We start from the raw sequence: 21,315 nt of genomic DNA, 5'->3' as shown, positions 1-21,315 counted from the left end.
GTCAAAGTTTGAAAAATCACTCGGTTTTTTTTCCAAGGATGTGGTGTCCCCTTGCCTGACACTCCTTTTGGAGCAGAAGAGAGCCGAGGGGTTGTCGAGGAGCGCTCTGGAGGAATGTGGGCGCGTGGACTTGATTAAAACAAAGAAACTCGAGTGTAAAAAGTGGGGAAGCAGGTCCGTGTCTAATGAGGGTATGGGTCTCTGTGCCTTAATGCGGGGGTGCATTCGAGTAAGGGTGCTGGCCCCCACTGATGTTAAAAGGTGGATTTGCGGGAGGAAAGAAAGAGGGCTCCCTGCCCTGTGATTTAAAAGGGAGAATCCTTGCTCTTTAGCGTCTGCCAGCAGCCGCCGTTTTGAGCACAACCAGGACGCAGACTCACCTTGCAGTTGATTCCCGGCTCGGCGCTCTCGGGACAGAAGAAGGTACTGCGGGCTGGGTTCACAGGTGGCACGTCTCAGGGTTTAGGGGCAAGGGGCGACGTCACGAATCCCTTGTGGCTGGCTATTCTGGTCTTTCAAAGACCTGTGAAGTACTCGGGTGCGTCTCAGCCCGGGCTGACGCCTCTTAACCCTCTAAGGTGGGGGAGACACCAGACAGCAGCACAGCAAAATGTACTCGTATTTTCCCGTTTATATATATAAATACAGACAAAGGAAAACTTGTTTTCCGTCTGTATTTATATGTATAAATCCGTAAAAACGGAAAACCGGGAGCCCTACTTATAATGAATCTCAGACTCTCCTCAAACTGCGTAGTCTTTTAGATACATGGTCTCCAAAACATATCTCATGGTGGGGTCGCCTACAAACTCTAAAAATGATGATCACGCCGATTATTAATTTTGTTTCCTCCATGCTCCCGCTTAAATTGTCTGATTCCTTCTTTCGAGAAATTGATACTCTAACATCTAAATTCCTATGGAATGGCAAACGAGCTCGTATAGCGTACAAATATTTGCGTCGACCCTGTGATATGGGAGGTTGTAACTTTCCTGATTGGGAGAAGTACCAAACCGCTTTCTTGGCCTCTCAGGGTGCGTTGTGGTTCGCTCCTCCAACTCGTCATGTTCCCTCTTGGTTGCTCATAGAACAAGATTTGGCATCACCTTTACCTATTGCCTCTTTTTGTACTACATCGTCCTTGCATATTCTGTTTTCCCGTTCTATTATTCTTGATACAATTGCTGCGGTCAAGAAATTAGATAGGAGGGCGGCCATTCCTCTGCATAAAACTAGATGGTCTTCTATTTGGAGAAACTCCAAAATCAAGCTTAATATTTCTCCCACCCTCATGGCATATTGGGCAGCAAAGGGTATCTCTCTTGTTCAGCATCTGTATAGTGATTCTGGGGACCCCTTACCGTTCTCTTCCTTGGCTCACAAACACTCTTTGACAAATCTCGACTTTTATACCTTTCTTAAAATCAAGGTTGCCGTCTCTAAAGTTCGTCTTCACCCCTCCTCCTCCACAGTTTCGCTTTTCCACATCTGGATCAAATCTGGTCATGTTGCCTCTAAAATATATAAATTGCTGTCCTCTACTTCGCTTCCTGATCAGACGGTTGTACAACAAAAATGGTCACGTCATTTTGATCATAACATCACGGACCATATCTCATCCGAAGCTTGGCAATCCATTGGTAAATTAGCTCTCCGTAATAAAATAGCTCCCTCCCTTATGCAATCCAAGTTTTTCTTGATTAATCTCCTCCATTGGACGCCTGTACGTCTTCATTCGCTCAACATTAAAGACGATGATCTCTGCTGGAGTTGCGGTTTGGAAGCTGGTGATTTTCCCCATATGTTTTTTCATTGCTCCTTACTTAAACCTTTTTGGGACCTCATTCAGAAACATTTATCTCTTATTTTTCACATTGAGCTCCATCTCTCCTTTCCCTTAGTCTTATTAGGTCCCTTGGCTGCTCCTACCCCTCTCCCTTTGGACCCTTTGGAATTACAGTTACTAGATCTTCTCTTGACTGTGGCGGTTAAAATCATTCTTATGGAATGGAAATCCTTTTCGTCTGTCTCTTATCATACGTGGTGGGCGTGGATCTCCTTTTTACGCAGTGCCCACACCTTGGTCGATCTAGCACACCTTACGCCTTCCATTTCTAAAGGGGTTTGGACAGCCTTGGATGATTATATGGAACTCTCCTCGAAAGGGTTAGTCCCTCAGTTCCCTGTTGATTTGTCTGTCTAATTATTATCTGTTCTTTGTTCTAGATTGGGTTAGTCCTGTGGGACTCTTTCTTTTTCTTATTTCTGCTTTCCTGTCCTCTCTCGCCTTTCATCTTTTCTGCTACTATCTTCTTTGCTTTTCTACTTTCTTTCTCTTCTTCTGTTTCATCCCTTGTCCCCATTCCCAAATCAGAAAGTGATACGGTTTGCCTTCGCTTGCGGAAGGCCTATATTGGATCAGATCCTCTATTTCTCATCGATTTCTTTTTAATCTTATTCACGGATATTTTACTAACTTCCCAAGTTGAGCTCATGTTTGTATTTTTTCAGCTTATGGCCGAATGTATCACTTATATTGTATTTGGTTTTTACTATTTGCATAATTTTCTTTCTCAATAAAATCTTCTTGAAATCAAAAAAAAAAAAAACATAAAGTATGTACTGAGGGATCCCCCTGCCTGCGGGTAAAGTGACATACAGAATGGCTTATGCTCTAATATTACCTGGTACAATGCAACAGTAGCTAGATTTTGACAGGCTGTGGTGATAAAAATGTGGTGGTTCATCATTCACATTAAAGGTGATAGGAGGAGTGCTTGCAAATAGTCTAAACGCTGGCATTCGCTCGGGGTATAATTCCAACCCATTGTTTTTCACCCAGTGTCATCCCAGACGAAGGCCCACCATTTGCAGCTAAGTACTGACCCTGCTCTTTTTGGGAATAGTCCATTCAAATGTGGCTACTGAGAGGCATCTATTTACAGATCAAAATGGAACACTGTTGGGGATGCTGCAGAGTCCCAAGAAGGGCAAGATCCAATATGAATCTGCAGTATTAGGACTAGTCCAAGGAAGAGCTGAATAGCTATGTATTGCCTCTGCCCTCGGTCTCCCACGTTTAGATTGTGGGAAATAGATATGATGGCATGGGGATTAGTAGAGGAATCTTATACGAGGGTAGCCAGAAAAGATAAGAGGTAGTCACAGGACGTGGCAGATCAGGCTAATACATTGCAGTCTTGGTCAAAACTACCTGAGGGCACTTTCCACCAAGGATTGATTCTGCTGCTGTGTGTGAATGTGGGGAGAATATGGATGATGAATTTCTCCAGCGTTAGAAGTAATTTGAAAAAAGTGGCGAACGATGTGGGAAGAATTGGGGCGTTTTGATAGCGTTTGCATAAATACTGATATTCACAATGTAGTAAATGACTTTTAACAGTAGCAAGATTATTTTGGCAACTATTCTCTCTTCCAAGGATGCTCTCTTTGTGTGCTACTGATTGTATTACGTTAGCAAATGTATAAGTAAAGTTGGTAACATAATCCAAATATAACTATTTTATTAACAAAACATTTTTTTATCCATTTATTGACAGACAAAATCACTTCTCTGTGCTGTGAGCAACAAGAACAGGTCTTGTTGTTTGTAGTTGGAACCTATGGAATAGTTATTTTTTATCATCAAATACCCCTCTTTGGAATGGCAGGGAAGTGTATAATATAGTACTTTTTTGTGCTATCTCATGAGCCACGTCTTGCCATAAAATGAACCTTGTGCCACATTTATGTTTTCCCACTATGTCAGAAAGGTAAGCAGGGTATTTTGAACACGTTGTCCCTCACACCATGTAGCCCTCACAAATTAACATTAAGTTTGCTATTCTCCAATATGGTTGCCCCCTTGGTTTTAGATTTGGCCAAGAGACTGTTTTAGTTTCCACCAGCTTCTTCTAATTACGAAAAAATATTTGATGATAACCGGAAGTGGCTTGGCTCAGTCTCCGAGTGACAGCCTAGCAATGGATTGGAAAGGAATTGGGGACTATTTTTCTTATCCTCTTTTAAGGGGTGTTTAGGAATGTTTTGCCAGAGAGACCTATCTACAGGTTTAAGATCAGTTGCCTTCCTTAGACCAGCAGAATGTATCTCCTTCTAAAGCCAATACTGATGGCTTCTTTTTTTGCCGCTCTGTGCTTCAGTCTCCACACACAAGTGGCTTGATTTCGGAATACTTTCTACTTTGCGTGTCTCTACTAATAGTTGCTTTTTTCAAGTGTGTGGGTATGGCAAATCCTCAATGATCACAGTATGCCTCCCCTCGCTTACCTCGACAGTGCTAATAACTATTTTACGGTCTGCACATCTTAATATATAGTTGATGCTTTAGAAGGTTTTGTGTTCAATTCGGTAAATCAAGTTTAGGAGACCTCATGACTATCTGGAGAGTTGTTTCCTTGTGTAAAGTCTTTGAAACAGACAGAGTTTTTCTTGTGTCAGTTCTGCTGAAATGTGTTAATAACATACTGTTTAACTTAGTCCAGTAGTACTAAATGCGTGAATGTGCGCGTTTTAGTACAGTTGTTATAAATAAAATGTTATTATGCCTCATTTATTTGTATTGGCATGGCATACTTAGTATATGTACAGAGTGTATTTTTCTTTTATCACCGTTGACTGTGGCGAGGAGCTATGACTTCAGAATGTCTCATGATAACCCTCCCTTCCCTCAATATTAGTTACAAGCACCGTCTCACTGTCAAACCATAAAATGAACCGTGAAGATCAAGAAGCATGATCCATACAATCTTCTCTTCATTGTGTTAAGAGTATTGGATTTAACCTTTGCAGTTGTAGAACTGTATAAATCTGCCTTTATTAATACAGTTGTTCGAGATCACATCATTTATTGGACCACATTAACTAAATGTATATGTGTATAATAATAATAATAATAATAATCCACATCTGTAAAGCGCACAATCACCCGTAAGGGTCTCTAGGCGCTGGGGACCGTCGGGAAGATTAAGCAAGCTATTGCCCAGAGTCACATGGTGCTGGGCTAACCTGCCGCCGGAGCCGGGGATCGAACCCTGATCCCCAGATTCCAGCGTCAGTCGCCCTGGCCGCGGCGCCACACCTCTCCCACAGTATAGCGCCACACACACTGTTATTTCCGTAGTAAATTTGGATGCAAGAGCTCCCCACTCATTACAAGTCCGAGGCTCAATGGCATGTCCTAGAAATACGTAAAAAATCAAGACATGCTTGTGAGGATGCAAAAGCACACATGCCTGCCCAAAGTGGGATATTAATTCATGTATTGGTCCAGTTTCGATATGTGATCAAGAACCACTTCCTGGGTCATAATGAGTCTATCTGTTGTTTGCCTCTGCCAAGTGGATAAATAAATTAAGAAATATCCTACTTTGGCGAGATGTGTATGCTTTTGTATCAGAGTATTTTTCTTTTGATCAGTTGTATATCTATATCGATCTATTACCTAGTAGCTTTTGCAGCGGAGTAGTTAGGTCCGTGTTTCCATATCGAATGCTTATTTTGTTTTGCGACTATCTTTGGTGTAATTTGTCAAATCCTCGCAAAACTTTATAAAAAAAAGTGCTCTTTTTTTGTGTGTCTAGTTTGTGCATGGAAAGTTTCGGGGTGATCATCAGCCGGGGGTTGAGGTAAAAGGGGGTGGCCATAGCACTGGGGAGTGAAAATGACAGTTCCGACTCCACCTTTAAGATAAGCAGTGTTGAGGGTGCAGTACCCCAGGCTGTCACTAGGTGTCACCTGGGACATTTTTTGGCCACTATTGCACTGCACTCTGCAACATGACTAAGCAAAGGATATGGTGCAGCGGTGAGAGTTGCGGATGTGTGAGCTAGAGATCCCGGTTCAAGTCTGGTGTCCGGCTCAACATCCTGTGATAATGGGCAGATTGTTTAATTTCGAAGAGCCTATGGCTATATAAATAATGTTTGTAAAGTTACCAAGAAACAAGCAAAATAGCAGTGGCCTTGGAGGGGTCTGCAAGCAGTGTTTTGGGAGGGGTGAGTGGGAGGCACGGGAGATAAAGTGACGGAAAGCAAATGATGCCACAGACGTTTTGCTGCACAAGTAAAAACGCAAGAACTAGTAAAGATGGGTGTTTCTTCAGGCCCATATCCTAGATGCGACATGTCTCTGAGAGACAGCGCAAGCGTTGCCTAGGCGAGGCCTAAAAAATAATGTATATGGGGACAGGGATACCATGTAAACCCTTCACCTCCACCCCCATCCCCTCCCCCACAACTTCAACTTGCACCCTCCTCCCCTTGTTCCTGGCTAGGCCCTGGGGCCAAAATTATTATTATTATAATGTTGCTTTAACCAGTTTTGTGTGTGTATTTTTTTTTCTTCAGTGACAATGTAACGTTTTAAACTAATGGAAAAAACACTAAAATTCATCGGTTATATAGTTATCTCTAGTAACTATAACTTGTGCTCTAAAGTAACTAACTTGCACTCCCAACACTCAGTCTTGTCATCAATGATGCCATTTCAGATGTTGCAGTGATGTCATCAGTGGTGTCATAGAACATATCATGAGTGATGTAATAAGAAGTGCATGGCAAGAGCTCACGTTTTAGTTACCTGAGATAACTAGAACTGGTGAATTTCAGTGGTTCTTTTGAGTTTCAAATGGTATGTTACTGAAATGGTCACCTAACTATAACGTTGCTTTAACCTTTGGGCTTTTTCAGGAAATGTCTAAGTTTTTTTTTAATGTAAAGTAAGATAGAATTGCAATTCCTAACTATAAAGTCACTTTAACCCTAGTTTTTTTCAGTGCATATATATTCATATGTAATGCTTTTTATTACTTTTTGTTATATTCACAAATTATACAACAAACCAAAATAATTGTTTTACTAACGTTACAGTGCATTATTTCCATATATAATACAGTCAAGGCTGGCATATTAACTTTGCCAGTGCTGGTTTTGATTGGTGATCGGCAGTAGCCTAGAAGGTGCTTAAACTAAATGCAAATCAACTTTAAATTACTTGCTGCAAATGGTAGTCTCTGTACTCGATTCATGGTTGATTTTGGAGGCACTGTCAGTTGACTATGACGGCCCCTGCATTGATTTACTTTTATCGCACAGCAGTATTGCATTCATGATTCAGACTCTACATTCTAGGTTAAGCAGCACAGGCCTTGGCCATCCTCTCAGTCTTCTTCGATCAGCTGTTATCTGATATTAAAAAAAATCAATACGCTAGAATGTATCTTCCATGTTGTTGGCCTGAGACTTTAAAAGTTTACTTCACTCTTAAAAGCATTTTACATGTTGCTGTTCCAAGAGAGGCTTTCTGCTTAATAGAGTATTGTCATATCCTCAGAGCTGTACCAACTTTTACCTATTTGTTTTAAACATTATCTGCTGTCTTTTAATATTCTAATGTTTGTTATTTTTCCAGGTGGCTTCAGAGGTGGAAGAGGAGGCGGTGGTGGTTTCAGAGGCAGAGGTGGAGGTGGTGGTCGTGGATTCAGGGGTATGTATGACAACATAGCACTGATTATTCATTTGTTGGCTATTGGAATAGTATGCTCCTCTAACCACTGTTATTGTAAGACTATCAGGCCCTTCCCTGACATGATCCCTGTTGCCTCCCGCTGGCCCATGGGATTACACATCAGTGGACTGATCCGAGACTCGTGCTACTTAGGCCATCTGAATCCTAGATAGCAATTTTAGAATCTATCCACAGACGTTTTGTGTGGAAGATTATCAAGTGCTATTTTAAAATCAATACAGCACCCATCTCTCCTCAATCTATGGCGGCAGAATCATTACAATTTGACATTTCCTCCTTTTGATAAATTTATGATTAAATTTTTCCTATAAATAAATGCGTTTCGGTATAGAACAATCTTCTCTTAATGTAAATCGGACAACTTTTGTTCTGCCATGAACTACTACGCTTCTATTCTGGACAATTCAGAAGTAACATGATTAGCTCACTGATCACCCACTTCTAGTGTTAACGAACCCTGGCCTAGGAGTAGCTGGACTTGCACACTGTTGGATAGAATCAGAATATTCATTCAGCCTGTAAGTCTACAGAAATAAGAATGCACTGAACTTTAATTTCAGCTAATAGCATAAAATATTCAAGCCAACTACAAAGTCAAATATTGAAAGCAATACAAGGGGTAAGCACTGGCAAAGCCGTTGATCTCACTTTGCCAATGCTTTGTGGCAACCGCTTTTGACTTGGCCAATGATGGATGCTTTTATAATGTCTTGGCAATCACAGCGCCGTGCTAAGAGAAAGACAAACCAGACAAGAAATCCAGCCAAGAGAGACTGAGAGGGGGGGGTGGTGAAGCAACTGGCGCGCACAGGGTCCGCTCCGGTGGTGTGAAGGGAGAAGCAATAACACAAGAGTACTCCCATTGAGTGTCAAAAGCAAAATAAAAAAAGTGCTTTGAATGTAAGCAGTGGAAGGATACAAGCTATCAAATCAAAAGGACAGTAAAAAAGCTATGCACCGAGGTAGGCTGAAACACAGGAAGAGGAAGGAAATCCATTGAATAAGAAGAAAGCAAATGAGAGAGACGAGAAAACTAACCAAAGATAGGCAGCAGGCTGATCCCAAAGCACACCACGTATTTGTATTGTTTACAAAAGGTATTTCTACAATAGACCGCTAAAATGCCTGTAGGGGAGACCTAAAAAGCCAAATAGCCGAGGGGCTCGGTCAGATGCTGCAGTGATCTTATAAGTCTGATAAGTTTATATGTCTTGTCTGAAATCTGCAGGCACTATGGTCAAAGTTTTCTGTTTAGAAGTCTACGTAAAATAAAATCGCATTGGCAATGCTAATAAATTTGACTTTAAAGGAATGTTGCATGATCATGTTAAGCATTGCAAGTAAATAGCATGGGAATAGATATGAATTTGTGTGGAAGCAAAGAACCGTAGAATAATATTGGTGCAGGTTAAAAGGTCAGGTTAGAGTTACACTGTTAAGCCAGACCTAAAAATCCATGTTGGTTAATGACTGCCTTCCTTCCATCAGTCTTGCTATCAGAGAAAAATAACCTAAATGATCTAGTTATCTAAGACACTTTAATATCATTCTAATGGCGTGTGTACCCCTGGAAGTACAAGCTCAGGCAGCTGGAAACATAAACAAAATGATCACAGCTGTGTGAAGGGCAAGTACTTTTTTGTTGAGGCACACAACTTCTGCCTAATCCAAACATGTACTCCTGGCTCCCAATGTGTGGGCGTGGCCACAGCCCCTCTTTATTGATGCTCACATAATTGGCAACAGCTGCGTTGTCAAGCCATACCATGAACAAGTGTGCATCTTTTCAATAAACAATGAGCGCCGTTCGGGAGCTTGTCATCAGCGGATCACAGAGACTGTGAGGTAATCGACGTGGGAACTGCAGAGTGTCAGGGACTGCGAGGACCAGCGGGCGCTGCGGAAACAAACTCGCCTCAGCTGGCCCTCTTCCCGCCCCCTCCCGCCGGACTAAAAAGCGGAGGTCTGAATTAATTCTGTGTGCCTGCCTAAAGCGAGACTGCTGCTCACTTGCTATCGGGTGCTTCTTTTGCCGTTTTCATCCCACGCCTCACGGCCCCCGCTTCGCGGGCGCCGTTCGGGAGCTTGTCATCAGCGGATCACAGAGACTGTGAGGTAATCGACGTGGGAACTGCAGAGTGTCAGGGACTGCGAGGACCAGCGGGCGCTGCGGAAACAAACTCGCCTCAGCTGGCCCTCTTCCCGCCCCCTTGCAGTATAATAAGGCACTCAAAGACGCGCTAGCAAAGCAAAGCGCGGAGCTAAGCCCGGGCAAAGGGCGGGCCCTCAGTGGCCGAGGTAGGCTGGGCTGGGCCCGGTTACTTACTTTGACTGAGATATCTGGACTGTTTGTACTCGAGTCGCATTGTGTGTCTCATACGATCTCAGGATTATTAATTTGCAGATACTGTTGTGTTATCCTCCTGAACAGTTTTGTTTTGTTTTGCGGTCATCATTGGATCTTCTGGACTATAAATTTAAAAAAAAAAAAAAAAAATATTTTAAATATTTTATATCACTTCTTCTGGAGGTCGGTTCCTTTGTGTTATTATTTTTTTTTTTTTTTTTTTCTTTTTTTTTTTTCTTTTTTTCTCTTCTTGTGTAAAAAATGGCTAAAACATTGCGTTCAGGGAGAGAAGTTGGAGGCACTTTGGCCTCACAAAAAGAGCCTGTTCGCATAAGAAACAAATCTGTGAACAATCCTCCACTGAAGGGTCAATCCCAACTATTGGATCTCTGGGTTCTGCCGAATCTTAAGAACACTAATGTGTCAATGAATAAAGCTACCGGTGCTAAGGGCCAGGAGATCCATACCTCTGCTCTCATGTCTCCCCCATCCAACTTGGTGCGTTCTCTTGCACCACATTCGGTATTGGCAGTGTCCTCGCCTCTTGTTAATTTTGAAGGGAAGGGAGAAGGCACGGTTGAACTAGTGGGACTTGAAGGAGTTCATCCGATGCTTCCATTGCTCTCCTATGCTGCACAGGCTGAGGGGTCGAGTGGCGGTTTGTTGTCATCATCCACCGGCCCAGAATCCCGCGGCCATTGCGCAAACATTGTTGAAGTGGAGACTAAGGCTCCTTGTAGATCTATGGCCGATGTGACCCCTTCTAAGCGTATGATGCATAGTAGTACCCCCTCTTTAAATGATCAGGGCACATCTAATTTGTTAGACGCTTCTGGGTCATTGGGGTTTAACTTATCTGGTATATGTCATCCTCATGAGGCATGTGAAAAACCTATCTCTGAGTCCATGATTGCTTTGGAACAATTGTTATCCTCGATATTAGCCTTATTGGGGAAATTTGTTGGCAGCTCAGATTGCATTTTGGACTCAGTTACCCAAATCCTGAAGGCTCTATTACAAAAATCTACTGGTTTAAAAGGTGACCCTGGTCCCACGATGGAGCATTGCTTACAAGTGGGCGAAATAAATGATGATATCCAAATTGTTAAGACGAAGGATATGTCGACATCTCCTCAATTACACACTGTAGTGTGCCCTTTAACGGCAGCGTCGAACTGCATTAAGAATTCGGTTCTAGAGATTGAGGAGGAAAATGTTTCTACTGTTGGACGGAATGGGGTTTTAGATCTTTTTCCCATCTTTACATCTGAGAATAGAAAAGATGAGTATGAAGCAAATCCTGTTGTAAAGAAAAAAACCGGTAAACATGGTAACAATAAAGGGAATAAAAAGAAACCTATCCGTAAACATAAGAAGAAAAGGCAGCGCCGAATAAAATTCCAAAATTGTTCGATTGTAGGGGAGAATGAAGTAGTTGACTCGGCATTCCGCTCACTATCCGTAATGGCGGATGCTGAAGCAAACTCCTTCTCTCCCGTACCCTCAAATGGAGAATGTGAACTGGGGCCCCTATCACCTCAGGAGGTGCTGTTGCGAATGGGGGGTCCCTTGTCAAATAAGTCTCTACCGCTTGTGAATGGAGACCCATATAATTTTCCACCCGGATTTCTTAATCCATTGGCCCCCCCCTTTTCCTCGGCTAGAGACACTGTTGATGACCCTACCATGGAGGTCCCCCAATTTACATCTAAAGGTCCAGTGGACACTCTAGTCCTGGACTTTTTACCTTTATTTGATGTGGACCTTCCCTTAAATAGAGCCTGGTTATTAAAGCGCTTTAGTGAGAGCGAAAGCCTCCGCCATATCCAGACTAGAGATATTGAGTTGGTCACCCTGTTTGGTGAAGTTAAGGTTTTGAGTATAAGGGTTAAATTCTTCTCACCAATTATTGTAAACCTTGTACTACAGCATGCAGAGATTTTCCAACGGACGGGTATTGATATTCTCCCGATCTTTAATTTGGGCAACATTAAGTATGCATTCGGAGAGCCTTTTGGAGGAGATAAAACTAAGGGGGTGTCCCTTTCCCTTGGGGATCTGAAGATTCGGGTCTCCAAGGGAAAACGTTTGGTCTCACAAGCGAATCCGCAGCCGCCAATACAGACTTCCTCATGTTTAGAGGATAAGGATCGGTGGAACTGGTTACATGGAGCTTTGACTACAAAAACTAAAGACAACCCCAGACTGTTTCAGCATCTTTAACAGCTTGCTGAATATTATTTCTTGGAATGCATCAGGGATTCATAGTAGCCCAGAGAAATTTGATTTTCTTTTTTCACTGGGAGCGAATGTGATTTGTTTGCAGGAAACCTGGTGTGTCAATATGTTGAATGTGTCCAAAGATTTTTATGTCTTGGAAGTGCCCGCTGTCCCTTCCAAGAAAGGTCACGCCAGGGGGGGGATTGCCTGTTTACTATCCAATAAAGTGCAATGGGGATTCTCTCATTATGTTGACTCCAGCAAACTTTTCCATGCCGTAACTATTGAAAACCTGTTTAATGCTGGTATTAAGGCCCCTATTGTGATTTTAAATGTTTATATACCTCCAGACGAATGTTTTAATGTGGTAATGAAGCGGGTATTTCGCTATGTAGATCAAATTAAAAATGTTCCCGCTCCTCCAGCAGTTATGATCATGGGTGATTTGAATTGTAAGATTTCCAATGTTAGTCTGGAGCTCTTCAGTAATAAGTGTAAAGAAGAAGCTCACTTTGTCCCCCAGGCTCTCTTCCCGGAAAAGTCAGTAACAAATAAAAGAGGGAAGATTCTGTTAGAAGAGTTGATGGCCGTTGATGGGCTTATAATAAATGGGAGATTTCCGTCGGACGTCCCGGCAAAATTTACCCATAAGTCTCCCTTTGGGTCTTCCATCTTGGATTATGTCATCGTCGACTATGGCCTGTTTCCATCTATTCTCGATCTCAAGACAATACCTACCCCCCTGAGTGACCATACTCCATTACTGGTAACTATTTCCTTAAAAAGCCTGCCCACTGCACCCTGGTCCCTTAATGGCAGTGATACTGCCTTCCATGTTTCTACGGGAAGGTGCTATTGGAATTCCTTTGCCATTAAAGGGGTGAAGGAATTGTTACTTAATACCATTTTAGTTCTTAATGAGTGGCATGGTAACGAAATAGTATATTTTGAAGAATTTTTGTGTAAGGTCATTTCTTGTGCTAAAAAATCTTCACGAGCGAAAAGAGGGGTTGAAGTTCCCTGGGCATTGTGTATTTTAAACAAGGAAATTAATAACCTTGTCCGGGAACAATATCTAGAAAGAGGCATTGAACGTGGAAGAGAGATTTCCAGGTTAAAAAGAAAGAGAAATAGACTTAAGTTAAAAAATAAAAAAGGCGAAGGAAGATATTACCTGGATTGATCTGCGGGAATCTGTGGTACATGGCAGGATTAGAGATTTTTGGGCAATAATAGGTAAGGGGTGTGGATCTAGATTAAGCCCCTCCCCTATCCCTATCGGGGAAGAGATATGGGCCAATTATATACGGGACCTGTATGCAGGGAACTGCATGTTTGACACTTCCGCCCTTGAAGATACCCTATGTGATGTTAGTAGCATGGGTTCGGATGCGGTTGGCCTAATGAATTATCCTTCAGTAGAGGAAATTGAGACGGCCATAAAAAATATGCGTGTCTCTGGGGCAATGGGTCCAGACGAACTCCCTATGACGGTCCTTAAACAGGACCCGCTCGGGTGGAGCACAATTTTGTACCCTTTGTTCAAAGTATGTTTTATGACTAAAAAGGTACCCGCCTCGTGGAGGGGGAGTATTCTGGTCCCTATTTTTAAGAAGGGAATGAGGAATTGCCCGAGTAACTATCGCTTGATCGCGCTCCTTGACTCAATTGGGAAGGTGTTCGCGAAATGCCTCCTAGGATACCTATCCGTGTGGGTCGAGGAGAACAATATTCTGCCGTTTGCTCAGACTGGGTTCCGTAGGAATCACGGAACCCTGGATAATCTTACCGCTCTGCATGTGGTTACGGACAAATATGTACAGGTGCGAAGGGGGACGGTGTATGCAGCATTTATTGATTTCTCCACCGCGTTCGATAAAGTGGACCGTGGAACGTTGTGGAGAAAATTGGCTGCTCTAGGTCTCCCGCCCTACCTGTTGGAGCTGGTGCGGGCCCTCCATACAGAGACCTGGTGTAGGGTCCTGCTGGGGGGTGAAGGGGGCCTCTCTGACCCTATTCCATCGGGTAACGGCCTTAAACAAGGCTGTCTATTGGCTCCCCTTTTATTCTCGTTATATACGGCTGATTTGCCCGCTACCATGTCTAACACCGAGGGTATTGCCCCTCTGGTGGGGGGGACCCCTCTACCTTGTCTGATGTATGCAGACGACGTTCTCATCCTTGATCTAACTCCCAAAGGACTTTCAAATAGGCTACATGCTCTTTATAGTTATGCTGTGGCTCATTGCATGAAGATTAACATATCCAAGAGTAAGGTTATGTGTATAGTAGGTAAAAGGAGGGGTCGAGTAGCAGATTTTGGTTGGTATATTGGGGGGCAAAAGTTAGAGGTTGTCAAGTCATATACTTTTTTGGGGAAAATTGTTACGGCTAATCTGAGTGAGAAACCACACATAGAGCACTGTTCCCGCAAAGCTATTGCACACGGCAAAGGTCTAAACTCGCTATATCAAGCAACGGGGAAACGTCACTTCCCGATTTTATTGGAGGTGTACAGAGCCAAAATCCCGGCAACAATTCTCTATGGTATAGAGTTAATAGAGGTAAAAAAGTGGGACTTTTGCAATCGGATTGAGGGGAAACTCTTAAGATCTCTCTCCTCATTAAACACTGCATGCTCTTTGGCCGCCTGTAGGATCGAATTTGGTCTAAGGAGCAGTTGGGTTCAGGGACTCTGTGCCCTTGTAAGATGGGTGTCTTGTCTTGCAAGAGCGGAAGCTGGGACACTGAGAGCTTTGCTCAAAAAGGAACTTTTAGGTAGTTTCAATGAGTTTTCCCAACTCGTTCGTAATTTCAGAATAGCCGTAAAGTTTCTAAAATTAGAAGAAACTACCCTTTTTCTGTATTCACCTATACAGTTAAAACTTGTTTTAAAAACAGCCTCTTGGGACCTCTGCTTCCAATCAGATAAAAAATCAATTCAGGGAAAGAAGAACATAGATATCCTCCTTGATACTTACACGATGAAGCAGTCACAACCTTATGTGCGATGGTCCCTCCCACATGGCATACGAAGATTTTGGTTTTTGTTACGCTATGACTTAATACCCTTAAATCTTCTGCTATCTAAATGGTATGGCTCCTCCTCTTTGTGCAACCTATGTAAATTAAATATTCAGGATTGCATGCATGTCCTACTGATCTGTCCGGCGTTATGTAAATGGCGCACTAGATGGATAAAAGCAATTTGTTTTCGTCTTGGTATCTTAACTTTGAATGATTTTCGTCATGCATTGTATTTTCCTCCTAGCGAAATGTTCTGCTTCTACATTTTTAATTTTTTTAAAGGTTTTTTAGCTATTTACTGATATTTTATGGAGATGCTTTTTGACTTGTCAATCATTTACTGTTCCGGTGGGTAAATTAATTAGTATCTAGGTTAGATATTTTTTGGGAGGCTAACCCTTTGCATTTGTACTGCTTTGTATTGTATTTTTGTAAATTTTTTGGTGTGAATATTAATCAGTATCTATGCTAGATATTTCTTGGGTGGCTAACCCCCTGCATTTGTATCATTTTGTATTTGTGTTTCTTGTATATTTTATGTGGCCCTCTGCGGAGAGCCAAAATCATAATAAAATAAATTGAAATTGAAATTGAAAATTGAATGAAATCAGAATTTGTGGGTTTTAACCAGAGACCAAAAAATTAACTTTTAGAATTTTCTTTACAAGTGAGCAAAAGCAGTAACATCTGGACAATACATCAACCAAAGCCAATATTTTTAGCATTTTTAAACTAATATACTCTTAAAGGTTTGCAGATGCAGTGCCCAAGAATATCATATTCCACACTTAATACTGAGTCTGATTTACATTACCGTACAACCTTTACTTTCCCACACTCACTTGGGGGTTCAGTAACTTTTTGCCCCCAGCAGAAATCCCAGGTATTTGCTATATCAACCTAATGGAGAAGCCAGCAACCTTGCGCACATATGTGGTGTACTAACATCTATCATTAATCATATAATCAAAGATATGAGCAGGAGTGCAAATCAACATTTTTGTATTGGATAAGACCGGTCATACCCTATTGCGTCATTTAAATAAATATTGATTTATTAAATACATATTTTTGTTTCATTTGTGCTGGTGGTTGAAGGTGATGGACACCAGCACTTATTTTTGAAGACCTGGATTTATTTTTCATCATCAGACTTTGACCAAGAATGAGTGAAGTGCAAGAAAGGGAGAAGTGAATGATAGGAAATCAGTGACCAAGAAAGAAATAGATGCGTAAAAACCTGCAAGAGTACGATAAGGAGAATGGAAATGTAGTGTAGTAGAAGAAAGAGACAAGAGGTGGAATAAAAACTAGGCAGACTTGATATTCCTCAATCCTGGCATTTAATAGCAGAGCTCCGAAGAGAAATTTGGACCCTACCTTCTTTTTTTATTTTTTAAACAATTTCAGCTGTGGAAAGCATTTGGGATTACTGATCTTCACTAATGAAGAGAACCTGTAGGATATGAAACAAATGCAAAGTTGAGTCTTTTATGGGGCATGCCAACTGGGATAATACAGAGAAATGTCAAAACATGAGTTTGCTGGTTGCCACCCGGGTGCTGCATAAAATGTCGGATATGTTTAGTATGGCAGTTGTCCATGGAAGCATTTGACAAATGTGCACTTGGATCACAAAAGTAGGAGTCTCTCCCAGCAATACTAGGGTTTAAGGTGTATCCTCAAGAAGGTAAAGTATAAAAGAGGCCCAAGAGAACCTGCAGAATGCTGCCGGGCATAGTAAAAGGTATTGCCATCATCCACATATGTTAAAATCGGTGTAACCTATCAATGAGCGCTACTGAGATACAAGTCTTTTATGACTTATTGGAGGGATATTGTAGAAAATCCAAATGTCTACCCAAGGAATTTGTATAATATAAACTGTGTGGATATCCACTTATTTGTTTTTCTATGTGGCATGCACACGCACCCAGACTGCCTTTACTGCAAAAAAAGCAGTTGCATAAAAATCTATTTTAACAGAGAACTGTGAAGTTTTTTTCCAACTTGCAGAGAGGAACTTCAGCAGTCTTTCCTTACTACATGCACCTTTCTACGTGAAGCTCTCGGATCACAGGTGCAGCTAACACCTGAACAGGCTCTTGCTCCCAGACAGAATGTTGGAGCACATTCAGTCAAATTAATGACTGAACAGCCTCAAAGCACATTTGGTGCTGGTAGAAACCGCACCAAGATGGAATGCAACAGACAATCCTTAGTGTTTGTGAACTGTGATAAATGGGAAGGGTCTGCTGCACTGCTGTATAAGTGAATAAGGGGCTACTGCTATGATATCAGGCGATCATGCTCTGTTTTAGGCTATGGCTGTGGTGTTTTATTAATGTATGATTTGTAGAGTTAGACTCCTGTGGGCAGCAAGTTTCAGCCTCCTCTCGACAACACTCCTCTCTTGCTGCTCATTATTGAGTCATATAACGCTGTGCGTAGGAGCTAGATTAATAATTATTGTCAAAGTTGTAAACCTGCACAAAGCCTTATTGATTGCATCATTATCTTACTAATTGTTCTTTATTTTTTTTATCGTTTTTACAGCCATTTTACTTTTTTCGTGTACAAGTATAACCAATACATTGTAATTAGTATAGTGCCATACAATCTGTATGCAAAACATAATTTCAAGAGGATCGAATGAAAAGGCCAGTACAGTATCATGAAAGTACGCAGTCTATGCATATGGGCCACCTGTACATGGATAACTGTACATGAAACTTGTGACTGCAACAATGTGGGTGGCAAGGAACATTGCAGCGTTTAGGTCTTGTGCAGTGAATTAAGTCAATATAACCATAACAGTGGATGCACTCCTCCGTAGCGCTGAGGTAACCTAATCCAAATGTCGCGAAGCCAGCAAGAGATAGTTTGGGCTAATAGAGGAGAGGGGGGTGGGGGGGGGCAGAACGGGGAAAGGAGAAAGAGAAAAGATACAGTCCAAAGATATCTTTAAGGGGTGGGTGGAGTGGTCAGGCTCCCTTTGCAGAACTGTTCCAGCAGGAGCTTCCTTAGTAATTGTTCTTCATTCTAGTAGGATTGGTTTGGTATGTTTTTCTAAGGGTCTTATACATTACTTAATATTTTGTTATTGTTTTTTGAACAGGTGGACGTTGAAACATTTATGGACCTCTCTGGTGTAAATCTGGACCTATTTTGAATCGCTCCGCAGGAGTAACTTGTGCGACTGCCATATTCTGATGGCTCTGGACTGATAAAGCCACTGTTTGCATGACGTTACATGCCAGAGAATTGTGCAGTTGCAGCTGCACATCATATAAGCAAAGGCATTTCCTGAAAGTGAGCAGTGAGAACAAGTGATGTTCTACTCTTGAATTTCGCAAATTTTCTTTTTAAATGGACTTATTTTATTCTGAATCCTTTTATGGAGGCCGATCATCATCTATGTTGTTTTTTATTTTTATATCTTCTCCATTAGCCCATGAAAAAAACTCTTCGAACAATTGAAATGAGTTGACAGGACTAATTGTTGTCCTTGGTAGGATGCTTAACACCCATCTCATCCCCAGTAAACAATTTCACTTTACAGTACTTTGGGACTTGGTGTATTTTTTTAACATTCTATGCAATCTAGTTGGTTTTACATAAAATTGGTGTTTGGTGAAGGCGATTGAACTTGGTTGTACTCCTTTCTGACCAGCCGTTTTCAACCTGTCAGCGTTGGAGGTGCAGCTGCTTATTCTGCCCCAATTATTTCCAAGGTTCCTGATGGATTTAAACTGACCCATTGCTTTTAAGTCAGCTGGACTGCAGGGGTGTTTTGTGCCTCTTGGTGTGTTTGCAGTGCCTAAGGGGTTCATGGATAGGAGCCATTTTTCTTGAGTAACCTGGGAGAGAAACTGAAGCATGGATTGAAGCTTGTAACATTTTGTAACATTTTTAAACTTTTTTTTTTTAAACTTTCTTTTTCTGTTTAAATTGTACAATTACAAAAACAAATTGGCACCAACACAGCGTATGTAGGCATACCGTTGACATTAATAATGGCACGTAGTACAGATGGTTGCATCGGGGGAAGAAAGGCACAATGGGGTAATATATTCATTCATAAGCTTATTACAGTGAGGAAGGAGCATGGTGCATGCTACTGACTTCCAGTATGTATATTAACGTGATCGGTCCTCTTGCTCCTCGTTAAGGGTAGGCCCACTGTCTACATCTAACCCACTCTCCTCGCTGTCAGTTGTATTCTGCGAGGAGGGCTCCCTCTCCACCAACCCATAGTTACACATTTCACGCCAAACCAGTAGGTCCTCTTTTAGGTTCTCTTCTCTTCGGGTGAACATTTTGAAACTTAATCCAGACAGTCAAGTTTCTTCTTTCTAACTGCGTGGTTAAACAAATAAGCTTACAAGTGGTGACTGAAAAGAACTTGCTAAGCTCTCTGAACATCTTTGGTAACTGATAGATTATAAAATGCTGTGTCACAGGGTCTCAAAACATGATTGGTATCTTTAGGACCTCTGAGAACTTTCTTCACGCTACAGTTTTCTTGTACTAGCACATATCCTAGAGCAGTGATTCTTAACCTTTCGATTTCTGTGGATTCCCAATGAATTACAGGTACAACTGGAAGTTGGGGACCACCGCCTTACCAATTAGTGTGATGTAAACCGCAAAACAATACAAACAATACAGTGAAGTATACCAAACAAATACATAAATGATGAAATCTTTGATTTTAATTCCTGGAAGAAAAAAAATATCAAAAATGTTGTTGTAATGGGAAGCTGGGAGCTTTTCAAAATCTTTTTTTTTTTCTTTTAAAAGATGAAGCTATATACTACACTCTAGATTGTCATTTTGCCTTTTTTGCTACTAGTGCATGCTCTTTTGGTCGGTCATAGCTATGCTTTAATTGAAGTTACCAGTCCATAATAGATTCAGTTTGCTGCGCTTTTCTAGTTCTACAAATCAAAATAAGTATACCAGCTTAATTTTTAGCCTTGATTTTAAATTTCTTTGCATTTACAGAGTTTTAAAATGAAAAAAATTTGCATTTTTATGAATATATACTTTATTAATCTGCTGTTATTTAATTTTCTAAACAGTCACCGACTCCTTGAGTAGACGTTGCGGACACCAGGCAAAGAACCGTGGGCATGGAGCATATCCTCCAAGCTCAAAGTAAATTATTAAAATTCTCATTGATTGTAACCAGTCATCTGAACATCATATTAATGCACATATTGCCTCTAGTAACTTCTCATCTAAATGTGTCTGCATGGAAAGCAGCCTTCCCGAGCAGACGTTCATTAATTAGGAACCACTTACACTCCTTGTCAGCATGGCAGTTGTGTACACAGTACACGCACACGCAAGTACACGCAAATATTTAGCGAAAAGAATACCTACTCCTTTAGGGTTGGACTTAAGCACTTGTCTTAAGCTTCCACCCATCATGTGTTAGTAGATGCATCTTCACAAGGAAGCAAATGCTCCTCAGTTGTTTCAGTGCACTTGCTTTGTTGTGTGTCTCGTGGTGGGCGAGTTCCAACCCCCAGCCTTAAATTGAAAGTTTAAACCTTTTTGCCCCCATTCTCCCAGTTTACTTGTATGTCTCAGCTTGTGGCTATGCAGAGTCTGCGGGGTAATGCGTGGGATGTTGGTCTACTCTATTGGAAGTTCTAGAGTAAAACTGAATGGTAGCCTGTGCCCCCCCTTCCTGCTTCTCTCCCAAACAATAACATAATGAACATAATGAAAGAGGAATGAAAGACGTCGCGGAATGGATGAAGCTCAGCCGTCTGAAACTGAATTCAGACAAGATGGAAGTCCTCATCCTGGGACCATCCCCCTCTGCCTGGGACGACTCCTGGTGGCCCCCTGCCCTGGGCACCGCCCCCAAGCCAACGGACCAGGCACACAACCTGGGCTTCATCCTGGACTCCTCCCTCACGATGACCAAGCAAGTGAACGCCGTCTCGTCATCCTGCTTCAACATCCTGCGCATGCTCCGAAAGATCTTCCGGTGGATCCCCACCGTAACCAGGAAGACGGTCACCCTGGCCCTCGTCACCAGCCGACTGGACTACGGGAACACCCTCTACGCTGGTACCACTGCCAAACTCCAGAAAAGACTCCAACGGAAACAGAACGCCTCTGCACGACTCATCCTGGACATCTGCCATTACGGCCAC

General features: G+C 41.9%; 1 protein-coding gene across 1 annotated transcript in view; it reads left to right on the top strand.

Annotated features, from left to right (window-relative positions):
- Window positions 1-18,706, top strand: part of GAR1 (GAR1 ribonucleoprotein) — an 81,304-nt gene extending 62,598 nt beyond the window's left edge. Inside the window, exons 6-7 of the mRNA XM_078676097.1 lie at window positions 7,432-7,506; window positions 18,261-18,706. Coding sequence (XP_078532223.1) covers window positions 7,432-7,506; window positions 18,261-18,271 — 86 coding nt within the window. The 3' untranslated portion in view covers window positions 18,272-18,706. The remainder of the gene's footprint in view (window positions 1-7,431; window positions 7,507-18,260) is intronic.
- Window positions 18,707-21,315: the final 2,609 nt, after the last annotated feature.

Source organism: Lissotriton helveticus, chromosome 2_1, assembly GCF_964261635.1.
Source record: "Lissotriton helveticus chromosome 2_1, aLisHel1.1, whole genome shotgun sequence".
In the NCBI taxonomy this organism is placed as follows: Eukaryota; Metazoa; Chordata; class Amphibia; order Caudata; family Salamandridae; genus Lissotriton; species Lissotriton helveticus.
The sequence above is the reverse complement of the archived record's forward strand: the minus strand, read 5'-3'. Positions and strand labels throughout refer to the sequence as shown.